This window comes from Carcharhinus amblyrhynchos, chromosome 17 (genome assembly GCF_965287045.1).
Source record: "Carcharhinus amblyrhynchos chromosome 17, sCarAmb.v2.hapA, whole genome shotgun sequence".
In the NCBI taxonomy this organism is placed as follows: Eukaryota; Metazoa; Chordata; class Chondrichthyes; order Carcharhiniformes; family Carcharhinidae; genus Carcharhinus; species Carcharhinus amblyrhynchos.
In genome coordinates, this window is record NC_137340.1 from 22,405,302 (window position 1) to 22,427,379 (window position 22,078).

The 22,078-nt window shown below is 41.3% G+C and overlaps 1 protein-coding gene across 2 annotated transcripts in view; it reads right to left on the minus strand.

The window, feature by feature from the left end:
* tcerg1l (transcription elongation regulator 1 like) overlaps positions 1-22,078 on the minus strand; it is a 636,404-nt gene that overhangs the window by 502,741 nt on the left and 111,585 nt on the right. For both annotated transcript variants that reach the window (XM_080205273.1, XM_080205274.1), the window contains exon 6: positions 1,149-1,292. In XM_080205273.1, the coding sequence (XP_080061399.1) occupies positions 1,149-1,292 (144 nt within the window). The remainder of the gene's footprint in view (positions 1-1,148; positions 1,293-22,078) is intronic.

Genomic DNA, 22,078 nt, shown 5'->3' on the forward strand with positions numbered 1-22,078 from the left:
AACCTTTGTCAGTTCACTTACCGGAGTTTGGGTCTTACCTCACTACACTAAAGTATGTTTAACGAATAGCATTCACATTAGATCAAATGATAACTAAATGCTCTCCTCAATGCAAGCTCCCGAAACAACCCTCTTATTTATTCTCTTCATGTTTGCAATGTAAACAAGACCCCATTAAGTCTTATTGCTTAATAACCTCTTACAGAATTTACATAATTAGGCACATAAAATAGATAATAACATAATTGCATTACATGTACTGCAGTGGATTATTCATTTCCACATTATTTTAATTTATATAAGATTTTATAAATGATGATAAACAGAATAATTAACCTTTTCATATCATTCAACATACATGCAAATACCAGTAATTTTATGGTTAAACAAGTTCTTAGTGTAAAAGGCCATGCACCAGGTATACATTAAAAATCATGGATTTGCCTTATAATTTGCATTAATAACTGAAACAATCATTTACATAATTGCCATATATACTTCAGGTTACAATGCGCAATTCTTACATCAAACCACCACTTCATCTTTTTAACAATCCAAAGTCTACTTCAGAGTTAGATAAGTACAACAGAGGCGATCGCTCTTAAGCACGTGGGCAGAAAGCATTTCCAGAGTTGAACACAGAGAAATATTGGGTGGAAAAAATTGTATGGCAGTAATGATGCCTTCCTAATTTCTAGTCCATTTAAATTAATGAACAGGAAAAAATAGCAATGTACCATGCCAGATTTATTTCTATGCATCAACTAAGCACTCCTTCAGGCTCAAACACATCCAAAGAAAATCTGCCCTATTATCTTATTCATTATTGTATCCAAAACAAAAGCTGCGCAAACCTGTGAAAATAATGAAACACAATACTGATTACAAATATATAATGTACACATTTAGATGGAAAACAATATTTAAGATTATTGCTAACATGTTACTCTACTGATGTCATTTTGATTTGTTGCCAGCCTATTTTATAAAATCATAATGGTCAATAAATTATTTTATTGGAGTCATTAATTTTAAAATTTTGATCAGGTGCATATACATGTGATTGGTAATCACTGTTACAGGACCAGTTGGTGGTCTATTTAACATTACTGATAGTGCTAACAATGCTCCTTTGAAGTATCACTTACCATTGTTTAAATTTCTCGCACCAAATTGAGCAACACTTCTGATATCACAAATTGCAGGTTGACCACACTTTTGTTTACCCGAATCTCTCTGGTGACAATAAATCTTCTTGAGGAAAGGAGCGCTCGGATAACTGGAGGATATTGCTAAATTAAATTGAAGAAAATGCAAAGGTTAGATAAATGATGACATTTAAGAAAATAATAGCACAACATACCTGAGTTTCAGTGCGCTAGCGTTACACTGTTAAAGATTTGCAGAGACAATTCTTCTGAGCCAGTTTTTTTTTTAAATAAAAAGTTCCAATCAATGTCTGCAACTGACGGAATATATGAATTTTCTGACTTGCACTATTATGATGAAAATTATAAGAGGAGTGAGGGAGCAACCTTTCATGTTTAATGAAACTGATACTATACAAAGTTATTATGTATTTGGAAAGTTTCAATATCGTTCCTGGCAGCCACCGACCCACAATACAAAACAGCCACTGGCAAATGAATTCGGAAAACCACAGAATGGCAAATGCAGAAAAATAATCTTACATAGGTGCACTCAAGCTTGGGCCTAAGGTATATTATTGAGACAAGAAAAGCTTCACTTTTCACCTGAACATACTGTATGTATACCCACAATGCACCCATTTTTGGGGAAAAATAAAGAGCATTGGATGGACAAATTTCAGGTTACAATCGCTTAAACATGATTTCAAAAGTGCACTGGCTGCGAAATTAAAAACCACATCTATGTATGCAAGATGCTTGTCTTAAACAGAAATCCAACTTGAACTTGGTCACTAACTGGAGAAGTTATGTCTCACACAAACTTCATAGCTTTTCAGTTTCTATCACTTCCAGCCAACTGGATTGTTCGATTGAGACATCAACACACAAGTAACTTATATAGACAGAGACACACACGCACACACACACACACACATATATGAAAAACACATTATGGTGGGTCAGGCATACATTATCTCATAACAATGTATTTATGTCATTGTTACAAGTCTAGGGTCTTGCCTTGGTTATTCTCTGACCCAATTTCAACTTTTCAAATTGTGTGGGTTAACTAATACTCTCCGCTATTTAACTGTACAAATAGCATAATGCAGAAGTATAACAATGCTATCCATCCCCTTGTGATCTTAGCCATACGTTCACTAAGTCACGTGCATCCCCATCATCATTTCAAAAGATGAATGGAGATAAGAGATGGTGAGATAAAGAAAGGCTGTAAAATATTTGGCTGATTAATTTTGCAGCAAATAAACAAATGGAACAACAGGTATGGCCAATCTCATTAGAACTCAAAGAAAAGAACTAGTAGTATTAAGATGTCACAGATAAATGAAGTGCTTAGAAACTAATTGAATTGGCATTAATGGACACCAATATGCACATTTATAGAAGACCCTGCCAGCTTGGGGCAGAAGTTCTGTTCATCTGCTCAAAAGAACAGGTTAACATTAGGATACAGCAGGAAGATAGTGGATTGCGGCCCTCGTGTTAATTGCCACCCTGTTCTTCAGTTTCTTTTAGGCAAGTGGGGTTAAAACTGTTTCAGCATTCTAAGTGTGGATGGTGGAGAACTGGATAGTGTTCATGTAGTGCCTAATTTTTAAAAAGGGGGGTACAAAACTGATTCAGGCAACTACATGCCACTTAACTCAATAAGTGGCAAGGAAATTATCAGATGCCTAAATAAAGAAAAAAAAAACACTTACCTAAAAGAAAGAGAAAATACAGCAAAGATTTGAAAGGAACAATCTTACTTGGCTAACTTCAAAGAATTATTTGCCATGTTGGCTGAATTCAATGGCTGGTACTGCAGCCCAGTCCATTGATCAAGGAACTCATATTGGTGGAGGGAAGCATGCAGTGCTGATGAAAGAGGATATCCCAGAGGATAAAGAAACAGTTTGATTAGAGCTCTGATACATGCTCGGTGTAGTAAATATTGGCAACCAACTAGTGGGAAAGATATAGAGGAGTAAACTTGCAAGGAAATTTCAAAGAGGTGCAAAAATTATAGAGTAGTTGTAATGGGGAATTTAATCACCTGAATATGGACTGTGACAGTATTAGTGTAAACGGCAGAGAGAATCAACAGTTCTTCAACTACATCCAAGGAGAAAGGAAGTACTGTTAGACTTGGTTCTAGGAATGAGCTGGGCCATACAGATCAAGTGTAAGTAGGAGGACATTTTGGGGACAGTGAACATTGTTTCAAAGTTTGGTTTGGTCGTGGGAAAGGACAAAGTACAATAATTAATGGGGGAAAGCCAACTTAAAATGGGGTAAGAAAAGAACTGGGTCAAATAAAGTGGACTTGAAGGCTGGCAAAATGATGGTTGGGCAATGGGCTACCTTCAAAGAAGAGATAGTTTAAGTACAAGTCAAGGTTACGTTCCCTTGAAAGAAGAATATAGGACAAATCAATCCAGAGCTCTCTAGATGGTAAAAGGGACAGAAATTAAGATAATGAAGAAAAAGCTTGCTTATGACATACAGAGAATACAATTGAGAACTAAGCTGAATATAGAAGATTCAGAGGGGAGGTAAAAATGTAAAGAAGGAGTAGGAAAAAAGACAGCTAGCATGAAAAGGAAACCCAAAACCTTCTATAGGTCTGTAAATAGCAGAAGAGTGGAAAAAGGAGGAATAAGGACAGCTGGGGACCATAAAAGAGATAATGCCTGCAGGTAGAAGGAGGGCATGGCTGAGGTATTAAATGAATGCTTTCTAGCTGTCTTTACCAAGGAAGAAGAGGCTACCCAAGAAATAGAGAAAGAAGAAGTAATTCATAAGGCAGAATGGTCAAAATTGATAAAGGGGAGATATTGGATAGGATGTCTGTACTTGATAATAGGATCCGATGAGATGCATACAAGGAAAAATGAGGAAGTGAGTGAAACCTGGGGAGGCACTGGCCATAATTTTCCTATCGTCCTTGGATTTCAAAGGTGCTGCCAGAAAACTAGAGAATTGCAAACTTTGCATCCTTGTCCAACAAAGGATGTAAAGATAAGTCTAGGAACTCAAGACCAGTCAGTTCAACTTCGCTGGTAGAGAAACCTCTAGGAACAATAATTTGGGGTAAGTAGTAACATGGATAAATGTGCATTATTTAAGGAATGTCAGCATGGATTTCTTAAGGGAAATTTGAAATTACCTTTTTGAAGCTTTTTGAAGTGATGAGAGGGTGATTCTGTTGATACGGTGAACATGGACTTCCAGAAGTTGTTCGATACAGTGCCACACAACAGACATGTGAGCAAAGTTCAAGCTCATAGAATAAAAAGGTCAGTAGCAACATTGGATACGTAACTAGCTGAATAGCAGGAGAAAGAGTAGTGGTTAACGGGTGTTTTTCAGACTAGAGGAAAGTTTATAGTGCTGTTCCTGAGGAGTCAGTGTTGAATCCCTTGTTTTTCCTGATATATGTGGATATAGATGGAATTTCCTTTTTAACAGCACTGTGGGAGTACCTACACCTCGGGAACTGCATCAGTTCAAGAAGGCAACTCACCACCACCTTCTGAAGTTCTGATCACAAACGTGAAAGCTTTGGAGAGAGTGCAAAGAAGATTCGCCAGGAAGTTGTCTGATTGCGAGGCTATGAGGAGAGGTGAATAAACTCGGACTGTTTTCACTGGAAAGACGGAGGCTTAAGAGAGATCTGATGGAGGTCTACAAAATTATGAGAGGCTTAGACAGGGTGGATAGTCAGAAGCTTTTTCCAAGGGTGGAAGTATCAATTACAAGGGAGCAGAGGTTCAAGGTAGGAGGGGAAAAGTTTAAGGGAAGTATGCATGGTAAATTTTTCATACAGAGAGTGGTAGGTGCCTAGAACATGCTGCGAGAGAAGGTGGTGCACGCAGGCATATTAGCAACATTTAAGAGTCATCTGGATGGGTACATGAATAGGCAGGGCACAGAGGGATATGAACTGAGTACGGGCAGAAGGTTTTTTTTTCAGTTTAGTTATGGCATCATGATCAGAACAGGTTTGGAGGGCCTGTTCCTGCACTGCACTTTATTCTTCTCAAGGGCAACAGCGACACTCACATTCCATAAATAAAAAGAAATTAATGTGCTAGGCTTTAGTTTACAGGACACAATTTCAAAATTTTTCAGATGATACAAAACTTGGAAACATTGTGAACTATAAAGATGATAGTGTAGAACTTCAAAAGGACATAGACAAGTTGGTGAAATGGGCAGAAAAGTGAGGTTAAGTGCTGAGAAATGTGAATAGATTCATTTTGGTAGGAATAATATGGAGACATAATATGAAATAATGAGCAAAACTCTAAAGGGAGCTCAGGAGCATGTAGGTGTATACATGGTTAAACACTGAAGGTGATACATCAGGTTGAACATGCAGTCAGTACAACATAAAGCATTCTGGGCTTTATTAATAGAGGCATCAGGTAAGAAGGTTACATTGAACTTGTATGAGACACTCATTCAGCCACAGCTGGAGTACTAATTCTCGTTCTGGGCACTGTATTTTAGGAAGGATGTAAAAGCTTTGAAATAGTGCAGAAATGATTGACAAGAATGGTTCCAGAGATAAGGATCTTCAGTTATGAAATCAGATTGGAGAAATTAGGACCATTTTCCCTGGGGGGAAAAAAGAAAGTTGAGGAGATATTTGATAGAGGTATTCAAAATCACCAGGAGCCTGGACAGACCAGATAGAGAGAAATTATTCACACTCATGAAAGGATTGATGACAGAAGGGGCACAGATTTAAAGTAATTGGCAAAAGAAGTAGAAGTGATATGAGAAAAATATTTTCATGCAGAGAGTGGTTGAAGTACGGAAGGCACTGTCAATGAGTATGGAGGGGATTGGTTCAATTGATGCACTCCAGCCCACGATCACAGAAGGCCTGAAATGTGCCAGTGGGCACCACGTACTCCTTCTTCAAGGCCACCTGGCCATGAACGTAGCCACGGTAGAGGGGCAGACAGTCAAGTCGAATGATCCCCTCAACTGCCTGCTACATTAGCCTGTTAATGGCCAACCAGGCCAGGCTCAGCAGCAGGCCTAAGAGGAGGTCCTCCTCCCTCCTTGCCTTTCTCCACACCAGCTAATTGATGATGATTAGGGGTGTGGAGCTGAAGTGTAATTAAAGCTTGAGGAGCAGTCCCCTCAAATAATGAAAAGAGGCTGCAACATTTCCTATTTATACTTCCTTAATATAACCAATAATCAATAAATTATACAAAAAAGACAGGGGTGATAGTTGCACTGCTTCATCAGGGGCTAAGACAAAGCATCAAAGAAATCTAATGAGCTAAACCAAAATGTTATTACCAGCTGTGATGATATATCCATCTCAGACTATACTCCTTTGATTAAAACAAATAAATCCATAAAATAGACAGATTAAGAGGGGTGACAGCCCCCAGCGGGGCACTTAAACAAAACGTTGAAAGGAAACAACTAAGTCAACCAAAATGCCATTACTGCGCGTGATGATGCACCCACCTCCTATCATACTCTTCTGAGAAAAACAATAAATTCAGTAAAAATGACCTGGTGGGGCGATGTAACTAAAATGAAATGTCAAAAGGAAACTTACCTAATTAAATCAAAATGTCATTCCCAGGTGCAATGATGCAAGTGTTCAAAGTCAATTAATATCTATCACCTACTTCTCTTAATTGACATGACATTAACAAACCTCCACAATGTAGTTGATAAGGTATTAACAAGCAATTCTAATAATCTGATGGAGAACAAATTACTGGACTTGTATGAAACCTTACAAAGCCCTTTGAGTGGTGGTTTCCACAGTCATGATAGCAGCAGTCAGAGTCTGCCCGACACCAAGTCATGCTCACATAATAACAGAGATTTCATGGCTTGAGCTTGTGCTTCCACTCCAGCTGTCAGACACGGCGCGGTTTCGGCTTGTGTTACAATGGAGGCTGAAACATTGGCCAACCAAGCATTCATCATGTTTCAACCCACAAATATTTTCCAAGGAGGTGGCCAACACTTAGATGATATAAGGGTTCATCTCCAACTCTGCATGAAACATTGTGCTAGGTTGGAACCAGACTCTCCTGTGTTGCTTGCCATTGACAACAGCTTCCATGCTCTTGCCTTTGCCAAGTGTCAGCTCAAATGAAAACATTTCTTTCTCCTAAATCTGTTCTCCTTCTAGGATTTTAGCCTCAGGTACTATGGCTCATCTGGAAGAAACTCTACATATTTGAGAAGCATAAATAGACAAGGAAGGGCTGGGGTGAAGGAAAGAGTGAGAGGTGCAGGAAAGCAAGAGGTTCAGCATTCTCTCATGAGAAATGGGCATCACTGACAAAGCCAAAACTTATTGGTCACTTTTAATTGCTCTTGGAAAGGGATGGTGAGATGCCTTACTTGAACTCCTGCAGTCTTTGTGGTATAAGTATACCTGGATGGTTATTGCCTGGCACTTGCAATACCCAGGCATTGACTACTACATTTTCTGAGTTACAAATGGAATTGAACACTGCAATCTAGTCAATTTTGGCACATGTCCCCCAACATTAGTGAGACGAACTTTCAATGTTGAGTGGACTGGATGTGCCTTTGCCACATTTGATGCCTGTTGATGCTCAGTAGATGGTCCTGCATTGTTATTTGCATTTTCCTTGGTAATTTGACAGCGTGGCTTGCTAAGCCAGTTGGAAAGCAGTTAAGAAACATTGTTGCAGGTCTGGAGTCACATGTAGGCTAGATTGGATAAGAATGGCAGATTATTGAACTAGACAGATTTTTAAATGACAGCCCAATAGTTCCATGGTCACTATTGCCGAGACTAGTGTTTTTTATTCCAAATTTATTTAATTAAATATATATTCCCCCCACTGCTGTGATTGGATTTGAACTCAAGTGCCCAATACTACTCCAGCTTTATTACTGCAATGGTACCTTTCCATTTACATATTATGACAAACTGCAGGTGGAGAACAAAGTGGGCTGTGAAAAGGCAGATTAGTTAGCAAATATTGTCATCCTCAATAGTTTCATTGATGTTACTGGCCAAGCCATTCCAATTATTTCCATGGGAGCAAACATGGACTGCTATGCCTTTCCCTCACTCCTGCTGGTGAGCAGCTGATGCCTTCCATCATTGGCCATGAGGGGAGCGTGTCAGTGAATGTGGCACCATGTCTTTGGGTGATGTGTCTGTCATAACTGAATAATTGATGGTTTGCACAATCTGACATGTGCAGCTTGCAGCAGTAGTAAGTGTGTGAGGGTGAGGTGAAGCATATGAACTTTTGGTCTAAGTCATTGTGGATATTGACTGTAGGTAGGCAAGTGAAGTAGGTGTGTGGAATACAGCAGTGTGAGAAGCTTGTAGTGTAGTTGATGTAATATGCTATTTGAGGATACAATCACTGATCCTGCCATTTTGTGTGAACCTTTCAGACACTTGGACCTACACCGGTAGTGCTGATAGCCATGTTGACTTTCTCCCATTCCTCTTCAGCACTTAACGCAGAAGGTTGGCCCTTTGAGGGAAACTGTCAACCTTCTGCATCAACTACTACGGGGCAATATCTGAAAACCTGGAAGCATACTGGCCTGTTGTTGCATAAATGCTCCTTACTCCAGGCCTTAAAATTTTTCTAAATGCATTTTTAGTCCTTGCTACAGCCAAAACGTAGGTCACCTTTAAGCAAGGCAGTCTGATTTTAAGTACTGAAAATTAGCGGTAAGTGCTGCAAACTTCACATGAACTCAGGTCTCCGGCTGAGGCAAGCAGCCTGCCTCACTTTAAATGGGCACCTCACACAAGTTCAGTCAATCTCGATAAACTTTCCAGAAGAATGTGTAATTCATATAAAATTCTATTTATTGATAGTGTTAACTTAGCAAGCGTGTATAGTCACTGTTTACTTTGGGATATAGATGGTGGAACACAAAAATAGAAGTATTTTTGTGTTCTGCCCTCAGTCAGGCCTTCGAACCTCCTCCATCATTCATTATATCCTGGAAATAATTTTCACTGTACTGTCAATGGATTGTCTATTTGTGCTTGTCTTTTTAAGGCTACAAGTTTTTTCTTAGGAAGAATTATATTTAAATTTTAACATTTAGAGAATAAAATGGAAACTAAAGATTGTGATATCTGATTTCAGCCATTAATAAACAAAAAGGATTGAAAATACCAAATGAGTCTGTCGCAATGGCAACGATTTGATTGTAAGCTAGATCACAAGGAGTAAACAATTAGAATGGCCTTCAATAGATGCAATCAGTAAGAACAGAAATAATATGGGAATGAAAATTTCACTGCACTGTTTAAAAATATACTACCTGAAAGGCTGTTGTTTTCATTCTCGTGGGTTTTGGTGTTCCCTAGTTTCTGATCCTAGAGGAAAAATCTTACTTTGGTGCACATATTTCAAAAGTGACATGCGTTTGGTTATTTGGCAATGCAACTTTAATCATTTTGATATGGAAACAAGATGATATTTTAGCTCACATTACACTAACATTCCGTAAATCACTAAATTAGTAAATATTAAAGAAAGTGCAAAACAAATCTGTGAATGTTAAAAATTGAAAAGCAGCATATACACTTATAAAATTTACATTATTTGGTTCTAGAAAGGTAACTTTTCAGATATTTTTTTTTCTCTCTTTTCAGAGATTTGACAGTAGGTGGGAGGAATCTCTGTAAAATTACATTTTAGACTTGTGACCTTCAACTTTCAGGATTAGAGGGAATATTGGAAAAAATGTTTTGGCCTAGTGTGATGGGTGCCTGAAATTCTCTGCCCAAAGTGATGGTTGAGCCAGACACCCTGAACTTATCTAGAAGATACCTGGATCTGTGCCTAAAAGTGCTGTAACCTGCAAGGCAATGAACTGGGCCCTGGAGAGTGGGATCAGAATGGGCAGCGCAAACACAGTGCTGAATGGCCTCTTTCTGTATACCAATTATGGTGACATGTTCTACTTTGTACCAAGAAACTGTAATTCTCCTTTGCATCGGCAATATTGACTATCTAAGGATTTTGTAGTCACCACCAGTCAGCTCTCCTCCTCAAAGGGGAGAGCAGCCTATGGTCATCTGGGACAATGGCGACTTTACCTTTAATACAATCTGCAGCAGATCTAATTACTGATACTGATCTCAGGATCTGCACTATAAACAAGTGGCAGTGTTGTTACATCAGACTTCTGTAAACCTATGCCTATGGGACTAACTTCCAGACACAAACACAAGCAGGGATCTTGTCACTGTTATTGATGCTGCTATAAACAATATTGATGAATCAATAGTAGCATCACTGAAGGCAGGATGTAAAACGGCAGTAGACTCAGCGGAAATAGTCCTCTCAAGCCTTGAAGATAGTGAAGCTCACTTGTACAAAACTTGCTCAGCAGTTAGGAAGTTAATGTTGCATTGAAAACTTCCAAGTCACTGCTGCTGGCCCATATCAGGATAGAAATTACCTGGGTTATTTCAGTGAATGAATATCTAATGCAGCCATGTGATTTTTGGCTGCAATTTTAATAAAGCCATTAATCCACTATACAAGTGTAAGAAAAGCCCTCCTGTTAAAACAATGGACAAAGGATGGTAATAGAATATATTATCCATTCATTCACTAATATTAGCAAATGTAATTTCTAACCTCTGTCGTTGCTTTAGGTCATTCCGAATATGTACTTAGTTTGATCCTGAAATTCCTTTAACGACCAGGCTCATTCTGCCCTGGTAAATCGTAACAAAATATTTTCATTCCTTATGCAAGGGGGCTTAGAATGCATTAGAGTAACTCCTGCAAATTTTACTCGAGGTACTGGTAACTCACCAATTGATAAGTCAGCATCAAAGCCAACAATATCCACAGATTTTCTGCACGTCTTGATTGAATTTAAGACAAGAACATTTTGAATATATGTACACATGTGCTCAGAAACCGGCAAAGACTGATGGCAGGTGGGAGAGTGGCATTCATCTTGCCTATGACATTGGCAGTTTCCCCACCATACAGTGTGGCACTTAGTACCACATATTTTTGTCTAGGGGACATGAAATGCACGTTCTGCACTGCCAGAGGACGCACACTCCACAGTGCAGGCAGGCACCTTCTGGGATCCATCAATTCTCATGTCAGAAAACGGCAGGGCTTCGAAAGGTCATTCCAGGCATCCCTCTATTGCAAAGAGAAAGCCTGGGGCCTTTGGGCACCCATAGGAAGGGGGAACAGCTGGTGCACACTCTGGGGTCATCCATCCAGGTGGCTCTGGAAGTGTCCTGCCCACCCATATCTCTCTTCCTGTGATACTTCAGCTCCAGCTCCACAGGCTGAGGGGGGTGTCACTGCTATACAGCAGAACCCTGAAAGCAGGCCAGGGTCCCCCAGGGCTCAGCTCTCTAGAGGGTGCCTTCCAAGAATGTCACAAACAACAAGGCACAACAGACTGCTGGCTGCCTTCAGCTCCACTGTGGATGTTGGAGATGCACCAAGATGTAGCAGCATCTTGAAGCACACATGTTAAGCACTTGTACATTATGTTCACCTCTGTGAATAAACTCACAGTAATTACATCCTTTTTTATGGCTCCTTCTTCTGATGGTTTGTGTTTCTGTAAATCTCTAAACCACATTATTACACAAGTTAAAGGCAGGGTGCTCAGTCTGGGACTTCTTCCATGTTTTGTGCAATGTTCCCTGTACATTGGTGGGGTCCCTTCACTTAGTGATTGAACTCAGCAGCGAAGCCTGTATTTCATAGGGGATAAGGATGCCTCCAGCAAAGTACACAATTGTCACTCATTCCAGATATTGTCCATGTGTGCACTCTGCACCACTGAGGTGCAGATGGTCCCCCATCCCATTTGCTTCAGCCTCCACTGACTAAACCTTAAGGGTATAGAAGGGTATAGCTCACAAGCAATGCTGTAAGATCAAAAGAGTTAAAACCTTCCCTACTGTATTGCTGTGATATGACTCTGACCATTGACAGCAAGTATGTTGACATCAAGCAGACAGGAGTCAGATATTCACAGGTTTGTGAGGATCTATGTCCCCACGGCATGTCATCATCATCCTCTGGAATGTTAAGGCTACGGGAAATCTCAGTTTCTCGGTGACAAGAGCCCTATCACAGAGAGTGTGCACTGCCATCAATCATTTGGGAGAGCTAAGCACACAAGCACACAGGCCAAGTAAAGATAAGGAGATATCATCACTGGGTGTCCTCATTACCCTTCATGAATCTAGTAGCAATGAGTGTGAGCCAAGCTTGTCTGCCTCATCTGGACATAGTCATCGCCTCATGGCCAACATCTTCTCCTCAAGGACCTTCTCAGCCTCATCCCCTTTGATATCTTCCTCATCAGAAGAAACGTGCGCCTCCTCAATCTCTTCCTTTTTCAGTTCTTTCCCCACAGCTATAGTGTCGGTTTGTGAAGGTCACAGCAGATGGCCATGATACATGACACCATCTGTGGATTTTGCTACAGGTTCTACCAGTCCAGGCACCGAAAACTCATCTTCAGCATCCTTATGGTCTCTTCCATTAGAGCGAGAGTTGCAGCACAAGCCTTGTTGGGTCTTATCTCTGCTGCCACTACACAGGCATTGACAGCCACCTGCTCAAAGGGAACCCTTTTATCCCAAGGAACAAATCCTGCAGCCTCTGTGGACCCTGAAAAATGTCAGAGATATGAGGGCAGCTCAGAATGTAGGAGTTGTGCACACGTGCTGGGAATTGGTCTCAGCCTAGCTGAACGTTCAGTGACACTGGTAGTCCCCCATGGTGTCAAATCCTGCAGAAGGTGGCAGATGTGACGAACCACTTCCCTGGACATGCACAGACTCCAGCTACATTGACTTTCAGATATCTGCAGGTGTGTTAAGTGCCATCTGTCGATCCTGGATGTAGCAAGGTGCCTCCGAGCCATGGTTCTCTGGGATTTCGCTTCTGTGTGCAAAGCAGGTCCTGCCATCCCTTCCTTTTCACGGCTACACTCCTGCCTTTGGTGACCAGGTGCCTCCATTGACATCCTTTTCTTTTTCTTCTCTCCTGCCTATGAATGAGAAAAATGACAGCGAGACTACTGGATGGGAAGATGAGCTGTGTGAGAAGCATGCAGAGATCCTTCAGTGTAATTTGGACAAGTTGAGTGAGTGTGTAAATTCATGGCAGATGCAGCATAATTAGAATAAATGTGAGGTTATCCACTTCGGTAGGAAAAATGGGCAGGCAGATTGCTATCTGAATGGCCATAAATTAGGAGAGGGGAATGTGCAAAGAGACCTGGGTGTTCTCATACACCAGTCATTGAGAGTAAGCATGCAGGTGCGGCAGGCAGTAAAAATGACAAATGGTATATTGGCCTTCATAATGAGAGAGTTTGAGTAGAGGAACAGTGATGTCTTTATGCAATTATACAAGGCCTTGGTGAGGCCACATCTGGAATATTGCACGCAGTACTGGTCTCCTTACCTGAGAAAGGATGTTCTTGCAATAGGGGGTCTGTATTTGTATTTGCTGGAGTTCAGAAGAATTAGGTTAGATCTCATAGAAATCTAAAAATTCTAGCAGGACTAGGCAGGGTACATGCAAGAAGGACGTTCTCAATGGTGGAGGTGTCCAGAACCAGAGGTCACAATGTGACTTTTCAGGGTAGACCATTTAGGATAGAGATGAGGAGAAATCTCTTTATTCAGGAGGGTGGCCAGCCTGTGAAAGTTACTATCACAGAAAGCAGTTGAGGCCAAAACATTGCATGTTTTCAAGAAGCAGTTAGATATAGCATTTGAGGCAAGGGGAATCAAAGATATAGGGGGAAGGTGGGATCAGGCTATTGAATTAGGTGATCAGCCATGATCATAATGAATGGCAGAGCAGGCCTGAAGGACCGAATGGCTTCCTCCTGCTATGTTTCATACATCCTCCTCACTGCAGTGAGACTTAACAGTTAGCATTTATCTCCTAAGGATCATTCTTTGCCCATTCATCGTCTGAAGCTGCCTCTCATAGCCCACTTACCCATGTCCCGGCCACCACATTGATGTACAGTCCTTACAACACATTCTGCTTTGGCAACACTTCTGCTCTACACTACATAACTGAGTGACCACAGCTTTGTCTACTCTACCGCATTCAAAGTTCTCATCTCAAGGGCAGGCATTGTCCAAAGCATCACTCCAAGGCCTTGCACTCAACCTGGTGTTTGGAAAGCACTTGTCAAGATGCACCTCAGCAAACAGCCAAAGATCAAGAGTGCTCTCCTCGGGCAGTGTGCAATTGCCAACTCTCTAAGAGGATATTGCTGCTTGCCTAGTTGGCCAATGGTACAGGCACACCATGGCAGTCAGTGATTTTAGAAGTCAGTGCACCAAGGATTAACTGCTGAGCAGCAATCAGTTGATACTCACTCACAAAGGTGATGGTTGAGTGGGCATGATTATGTGATTAATTTGAATCCAGGCATGTCAATTGAGTTAGAACATAGAAAAACTACAGCACAAACAGGCTCTTCGGCCCACAAGTTGCACCGATCATATCCCTACCTACTAGGCTTACCTATAACCCTCAATCCTATTAAGTTCCATGTACTCATCCAGAAGTCTCTTTAAAGACCCTATCGAATTTGCCTCCACCACCACCGACGGCAGCCGATTCCCTCTGAGTGAAAAACTTACCCCTGATATCTCCTCTGTACCTTAAACCAGCACCTTAAACCCGTGTCCTCTCGTAGCAACCATTTTAGCTCTGGGAAAAAGCCTCTGAGAATCTCCCTAATCTACACCTCACAACATCTTATAAACCTCTATCAGGTCACCTCTCATCCTTTGTCTCTCCAAGGAGAAAAGACCGAGCTCCCTCAACCTATCCTCATAAGGCATGCCGACCAATCCACGCAACATCCTTGTAAATCTCCTCTGCACCCTTTCAATAGCTTCCACATCCCTCCTGTAATGAGGCAACCAGAACTGAGCACAGTACTCCAAGTGGGGTCTGACTAGGGTCTTATAAAGCTGCAGCATTATCTCTCCACTCCTAAACTCAATGCCTCAACTGATGAAGGCCAGTACACCATATGTCTTCTTAACCACATCCCCTGCCTGCGAGGCTGATTTAAGAGTCCTATGGACCCGGACCCCAAGGTCCTTCTGATCCTCTACACTGCTAAGAGTCTTACCCTTGATATTACACTCCTTCATCCCATTGGTCCTGCCAAAATGGACCACTACACATTTATCTGGGTTGAAGTCCATCTTCTATTTCTCTGCCCAGCCTTGCATCCTATCTATGCCACACTGCAACTTTTGACATCCCTCCAAACTATCCACAACACCACCAACCTTCGTGTCATCAGCAAACTTACCAACCCATCCCTCCACTTCCTCATCCCAGTCTTTTATGAAAATTACAAACAGCAAGGGTCCCAGAACAGATCCCTGGGACACTCCACTGGTGACCGACTTCCACGCAGAAAAAGACTCATCTACAACCACCCTCCGCCTTCTGCGGGCAAGCCAGTTCTGGATCCACAAGGCGACAGACGCTTGAATCCCAAGCCCTCTCACTTTCTCAAGAAGTCTTGCATGGGGGACCTTATCGAACGCCTTGCTGAAGTCCATATAAACCACATCCACCACTCTTCCTTCTTCGATGTGTTTAGTCACATTTTCAAAGAATTCAACCAGACACGTAAGGCGCAATCTGCCTTTGACAAAGCCACGCTGACTACTTTTGAGCATACTAACCTTCTCTAAATGTTCATAAATCCTGTCCCTCAGGATCTTCTCCAACAGTTTACTAACCACTGAGGTTAGACTCACCGGTCGGTAATTTCCTGGGCTATCCCTATTCCCCTTCTTGAATATTGGAGTTGTAGCTGAACAGTCTCAGTTGCAACAGGGCACGAGAATGTTTTTCCATTAAATTTGCCGTTGTCAACCTCCCCCTATCCAATCCCACATTTGAGTGGAATCTTCAGTCTGTGATGACTTCCCCCAGTCTTTGTCCCAGTACTCTAAAGTCAAACTCTTGTTGCCTTCCAACTAACAACCACCAGCACCACACCGCACACCACCGCCGCCCCCCCCACCCCACCCCACCTGCCACCCCCACACCTTGCAGCAAAACCCCTGGTACACTTCCAGCGTAACCCCTACTTCTGTCAATTGTTAACGCAGCCACCTTCCAAGTCAAGCCTGGTCTTCCCTGACTCAGAGGCGGTATCCTGAGACATACCCTGAGTCAAGCCTAGTACGCCCAAGTCAGAGTCTGTATTCCTGAGTCAGAGCCTGGTACCCCAGAGTCAGTCAATCTCCTGACTATGCAGAGCAATAGCACCAGTACTGCACTCAACTCCCGACTCTCCTGAGGGGTGTTATTGCCAGGTACACACCTTTTGAAGCCAGTTGTGAGTCATGTTGTTTTGATAGCACAATGGAAGAAATTTTTTATAGTCCGATTCCAGCATTTTAGGCCCAATAATGAGATACAAATACATTACAACTACGTTCCCAATGTTGAACATTGGAAAATGCAGCCCACTGCTGACAGGAGAGAGGAAACAATCGTGGCAAGCTTTCACATTGACGTAAATTGCGGTTTTCAAGTATTTTCTGCTCCCGTCGTCAATATAATCGGAAGCAGAAAATACCTCCATGGTTAGAGGAATAGACTTCACTAGCCACCTTTTGAGCAGAATTCTCTACTCCTGAGACCAAGTTTGGTGGCGGGTTGCTGTAGCGGTACCTTTCCCATAGTCAGAATGGGGGAATTCTGCACTTGGAATCCCATCAACTATGCACAGACGAGTTCCCCTCCATTGAGAGAATTGCAATGTGACTTACACTCACAGTGTTCTGACTTTTTGGCTCCTGCTAGATTCTCTGCTCTGGCCCACCGCCAGAATGGAAGACTCCGCCCTTTGATTCTGAAATGTTGTTAATCATTCATTTTGGAAACAGTTCCAAACAGCACTCAATGGGCAGACAAACCATTAGTTACTCTCTTCAAGTGAATATTCTAATTGCATGGCCCCTGTTTCCATAAACATCTGTACAAAAGTAAAATAAGCAGCTTCTGAATGCAAGACAGAAAAGCACAGCTGTCACTTTGAAGACATTCTTTATCCAGCATGAGTGATCTTATTTCCCATCAAGTTATATTTTAAAACAATTGAATATACATGACATCTTCAATTTCCACTAAAATTACTTCCAAGAATGTATTTCTCTTTTAAAGCCTCTGTTCATCTCTCTTTGGTTTACTATCTATTTTAAAAAACCTTTATGCATTTTGAAGTGCTTTAGGATGCTGTGCTATATTAAAGATATTAACACAGAATATCCATGGGATTGCTCCCAATATCCCGGGATAAACTTGATGAAGATCTGTGATGTTATGGCGAGAGACTGAGAGAATGTTTGCATAAATTCTATCCTGCCAGAATGAAGAGAGCTGTTGTCAGTGGGTACCAAAAATGATAAATCAATCTCCTTCTCACTTTAGCTAAGTGCTAAATGAATTTTAATAATTTAAAATGTATTTTGGAAGTTACTCATTAGCAGTGATAGTGAAAAATAATTCTAGTAGTAAGTTTCACATACCATTGATTAGTGATATAATTTATGATTCATTGTTTTAATACATCTCGATAGACGCTGGGTGGAATGCTCTGATGTTGTAAGCCCCTCCACCTCTGCCAATGGGAAGGGAGAATTTAGGCGCTAAGCCAAATCTCCATTTACAGCAGAAAGTTCCAGTTGTGAACGAGGTTGGAGAATCCAGGCCTACAGTGTATCTGTTTCTCAAATATTTGCTCGTCAAAACCTCACAACAATGTCAGAGGTCACAAAACTCAGGTCAACCACTGAAGAAATTCAGAAATGATGAGGTTGATTCTGTGAACCAATGGTCCAAATCGAGTGTCAAACATTGAACGTAGGTCAGACAATTCAAGAAGACAGTGCATCTATAATTCGCACTCCTAAAGTTTCAGGATCCTCATTCAAAATGCGATGATGCAAAATCATCCCCAATAAATCAAAAACTTATTTTTCTAAAAATTCAACTTAGTTGGCATTGATTTCACTCAGTGATCATCTTTTCAATCACAATATGTCACAACTACGAGTTGAATTTTTGCTGTTGATGTGACAAGTACTCATGAGTTTTAAGCATCTCTTTGCACGCACAACTCACAAGAATAGTCAAAATTCAATAGATTGTTGTGACACCGTTGGGGAAAAGATGCACGCTTTTGCTACAGGTTTTTTCAAAAAATCAAAATTGTATTTTGCCTGATTTTTGTTAAGTGCTTTTGCCAACCTGAGCTCTTAAACCTAATGCTGAGGAGAAGAATGACACTTGGAACATATCCGGTGAGCTCAGTAATGCTCAACTCAGATTTCTCTCCAATGGTTTCCTTGAATTATTTTAATAGTAATGCTACCATTGTATGTATCACAATATCTTCTTCAAATCCACCTCCCAACAGTTGTGGCTGACCAAAAAAAAATTACAATCATCAGTCAGGGTAGCTGGGATTTTGCACTCCCATTCGCATCAGGTGTGAATGGCGATGAGAGTGCAAAATCTCACAAGAGGCTTTAATCCCATTTTCTACCGGCAAGGAGTCTGGTTTCAATTGTCCCTGCCCCATGCCAGTGACATAACAGGGTTCCCATCATGATACATCAGAAAACTCATGATAATACATCTGCCTCTTGTTATCAGGCCTCCACGCAGCAATCATCTCCCCCACACGCAAACTTCCTCCCACAGTAGTGTGATGCCACAACAGCACCATTTTCAACAGTTTTTTTATTAACTCAATTTCTATTCCGATGTTCAATAAAACAAAGTTTTCAGATCTGAGGAAAACAAAGTAACAGAAAGAACCAAACAAGTCAGATTAGTTGCACTTGAGTATAATTCAGTCACAGATGAGTGGAAGAGATGCACAGCACCATAACATGTTGTCAAGTGATGAGATGCTTGTTTAAAATGTACCATAGTGAACGTGATGTTGTTAATCCCACCATCCTCCTCCAATGCACAAAGCGGCACAGAAGACCAGGATCAAATGGTTTTGTGTATGGCTTTGTGGCATGTTTGAAGAGATCAGAGTATGTCATAGCAAGTACTTCCATGAACTTAGCTCCATGCTGTATCATCAAAGAAGCCCCAGAGAAAGAGGGAGACATGGGGGAGTGAGGTTCCCCAGCACCATTATGAATGACATGTCTCCCAACATGCCTTCTGGGAACTCGGTGAGCTTACCCCTGAGGGGAGTTCAGAGGTGAGCAGGCAGATCATCATGGGCCATCGCTGCCTGCTGGGGAGGGAAGGTAATGGCTAGGGTATGGAGAAGTGACAGAGGGCCTTAGGCTGTTGGAGAATGGGGGAAGAATGGAGGGTGGGCAGCACCAGAAGGAGCCAATGTACCAGATCCAAATGCTGAGGGCTCAGAAGTGAATTCACTGGGTCTGCGGGGGCAGTGGAGCTGAGGCAAAGGGGTAAAGATCTCACTGCCTGAGCTGTGCCCAGAATGGGGAAGGATTCAGTACCAAACAGGGGAAGACAGCATCCTGACCCATTCTAGGGCTGTGTTCTTCAGCTACAGGGCTTCTGCTGTCTTGGAGGGGCCTGACCCTTGGAAAAGAAGTCGAGGCTAATGCATTGGCTGAGTGGCTGGAGACCACAAGCCAAAGGTTGCCTGTAGCTTCATTACTGACAATGTCAACGCTAATGGAGAGGCATGTCAGTAATGAATATTCCCTTGCAGCTAAGGTTGTTCAGCCATGAGTCAATCAACATTCCTTCAGTCTGACAGCTAAGCCAATTATCCCTACAAACTCAACACAATCCAAGAGCCCACCACTGCCGCCGGTGGGATACCTCACCTCTGTCAGATTCTGGCAAAATTCCACCCAGTATGTTTGATGGTGCTTTCACTATCATCAAGTTTGAAATCACGCATGGCAAAGAGAAATATTGCACCATTGCATAAAGGGAGCTTAAATGTAATTTTCAGAATTAAGTTGGAACTAAAATGGCCAATACCTTGAATGAATAATCAGGATTTTTTTTTTGAAAAAACAAAAGCATTTTCAAAGATCCGGTCCTTGATGTGACAATTGCTCATCATTTAAAATGCAAGTGACATACATCAATTTTATACCCATTTGGTGATGTCAAGTTTCCCAATGTGGAGAGTCAAGAACTGCAACTATCAGGAAAAACTAAACAAGTGGAAACTCTTTTCTCTACAAAAGAAACGACTAAGAAGAGATTTGATAGAAATCATTAAGTTATAAGACGGTAGGGTGGACGTGGAAATGGTTTCCACTTACTGGTGAGTACACAAAATGGGAAAATAAATACAAGTATCACCTAACATAACAAAGAGGAGGAATGTGCCATTTGGCACTTTGAACTTGCTTCACCATCCAATCAGATACTGTCCAAGCTGATTATGGCCTTAACTCCACTTTCTTGCCTGTCCTCTATGACCTTAGAGGCCTCCTTGTAGATTAAAAACTTGACCAACTCAGCCTTGAATATATTTCTGGGATAAAGAATTCCAAAGATTAATGACCCTCAGAAGAAATTCCTCCTCATCTCCATCTTAAATGGCAGGCTCCCTTATCTAGAAACTGTCCCCAAATTTTACATTTCTCCATGAGGGGAAACATTCCTTCAGCATTTACCCTGTCAAGTCCTTTCAGAATCTTCAATCCCATGAGGAGGGATGTGACTCACTCAATCTTTCCTCACAAGGCAACCCCTACCTCCCAGGAATATCCACTGGAGTTAAGCATTTGTAAAGAAAAAAACATCTTCCACGCTCTGTGTAAAGATTTGAGAGCAGCACGAACACCAGCATAGGCTATTTTGGGTGAATGACCTTGATCTATGCAGTATAATTTATATCTTATAAATCCAGATCACTCCCTTGGAAACAGATAACTGGCTGAACTCTGTTATAAGGAAAATTAGCTGTACCTGTAGTGGATGGGAGTACTGTGGTGTATTTCATTGTATCCCAATTATTTTGGTTTTACTATAGTTAATCTTGCAAAAAGGAATTTTTATCATAGCCTCGATATTCTTCTCCTACAGAAAAACTAGAAACGCTCAGATAGACATTTTTCCAGCATAGTCACATTTCGCATTCAAAGAAGTTCTGAGACTTACTCGTTTCAATAGAAGTTGGTTGAGAAAAGTATGCACAAAGTATTCCTTGATGGCTGGGCAGTAAAATGATCAGAAGTGGTTAGGTTGATTGGTTGCAGTCAAAAATGTCTTTTTGCTTCAGTTATTTCATTTGTCTGGAAAAAGATTCTCTATTCAACCAAACAAGGTGGCAGAGGACTTAAAATAAGCACCTCAATCACTCGCCTTAAGGCTAGAAACAAAAGAATTCTGACTGGAGACAAAAATACTTTATTTTCCTGCAGGATAATAGATTTCATCAGAAGCAGTTGAGGTTATGTCAATGAATTCTTTGAATAATAATGAAAAAAAGAAGAGCAGAGGAATTTTCTAACATCTGCAGTATTTTGCTTTTGCAGGATAATGATAGATAATGCTTTTTAATGATAGAATCAGAGGTTACAATGCTAGGTATAGAGACGGATATACTCTAGTAGAATTTTGTGCTCGAGTCCAGCCTGGATTTAAAAAATGCAATGAATTATGCGATGTAAAAATTGATAGCCTCACATTTCTGCTCAATTACATTTGGCGATCACTGAGAAGTTTCACAAAATACTTCAATTTTTACATGTTGTTAATGCCCTTTTCAAAGTTTGGCGAGGTTACATTTCTTACAGTGTAGGAGGAGGTCATTTGGCTCATCGAGCCTGCATCAACAACAATTCCACCCAGGCGCGAGCCCTGTCATCCCATGTATTTATCCTGCTAGTC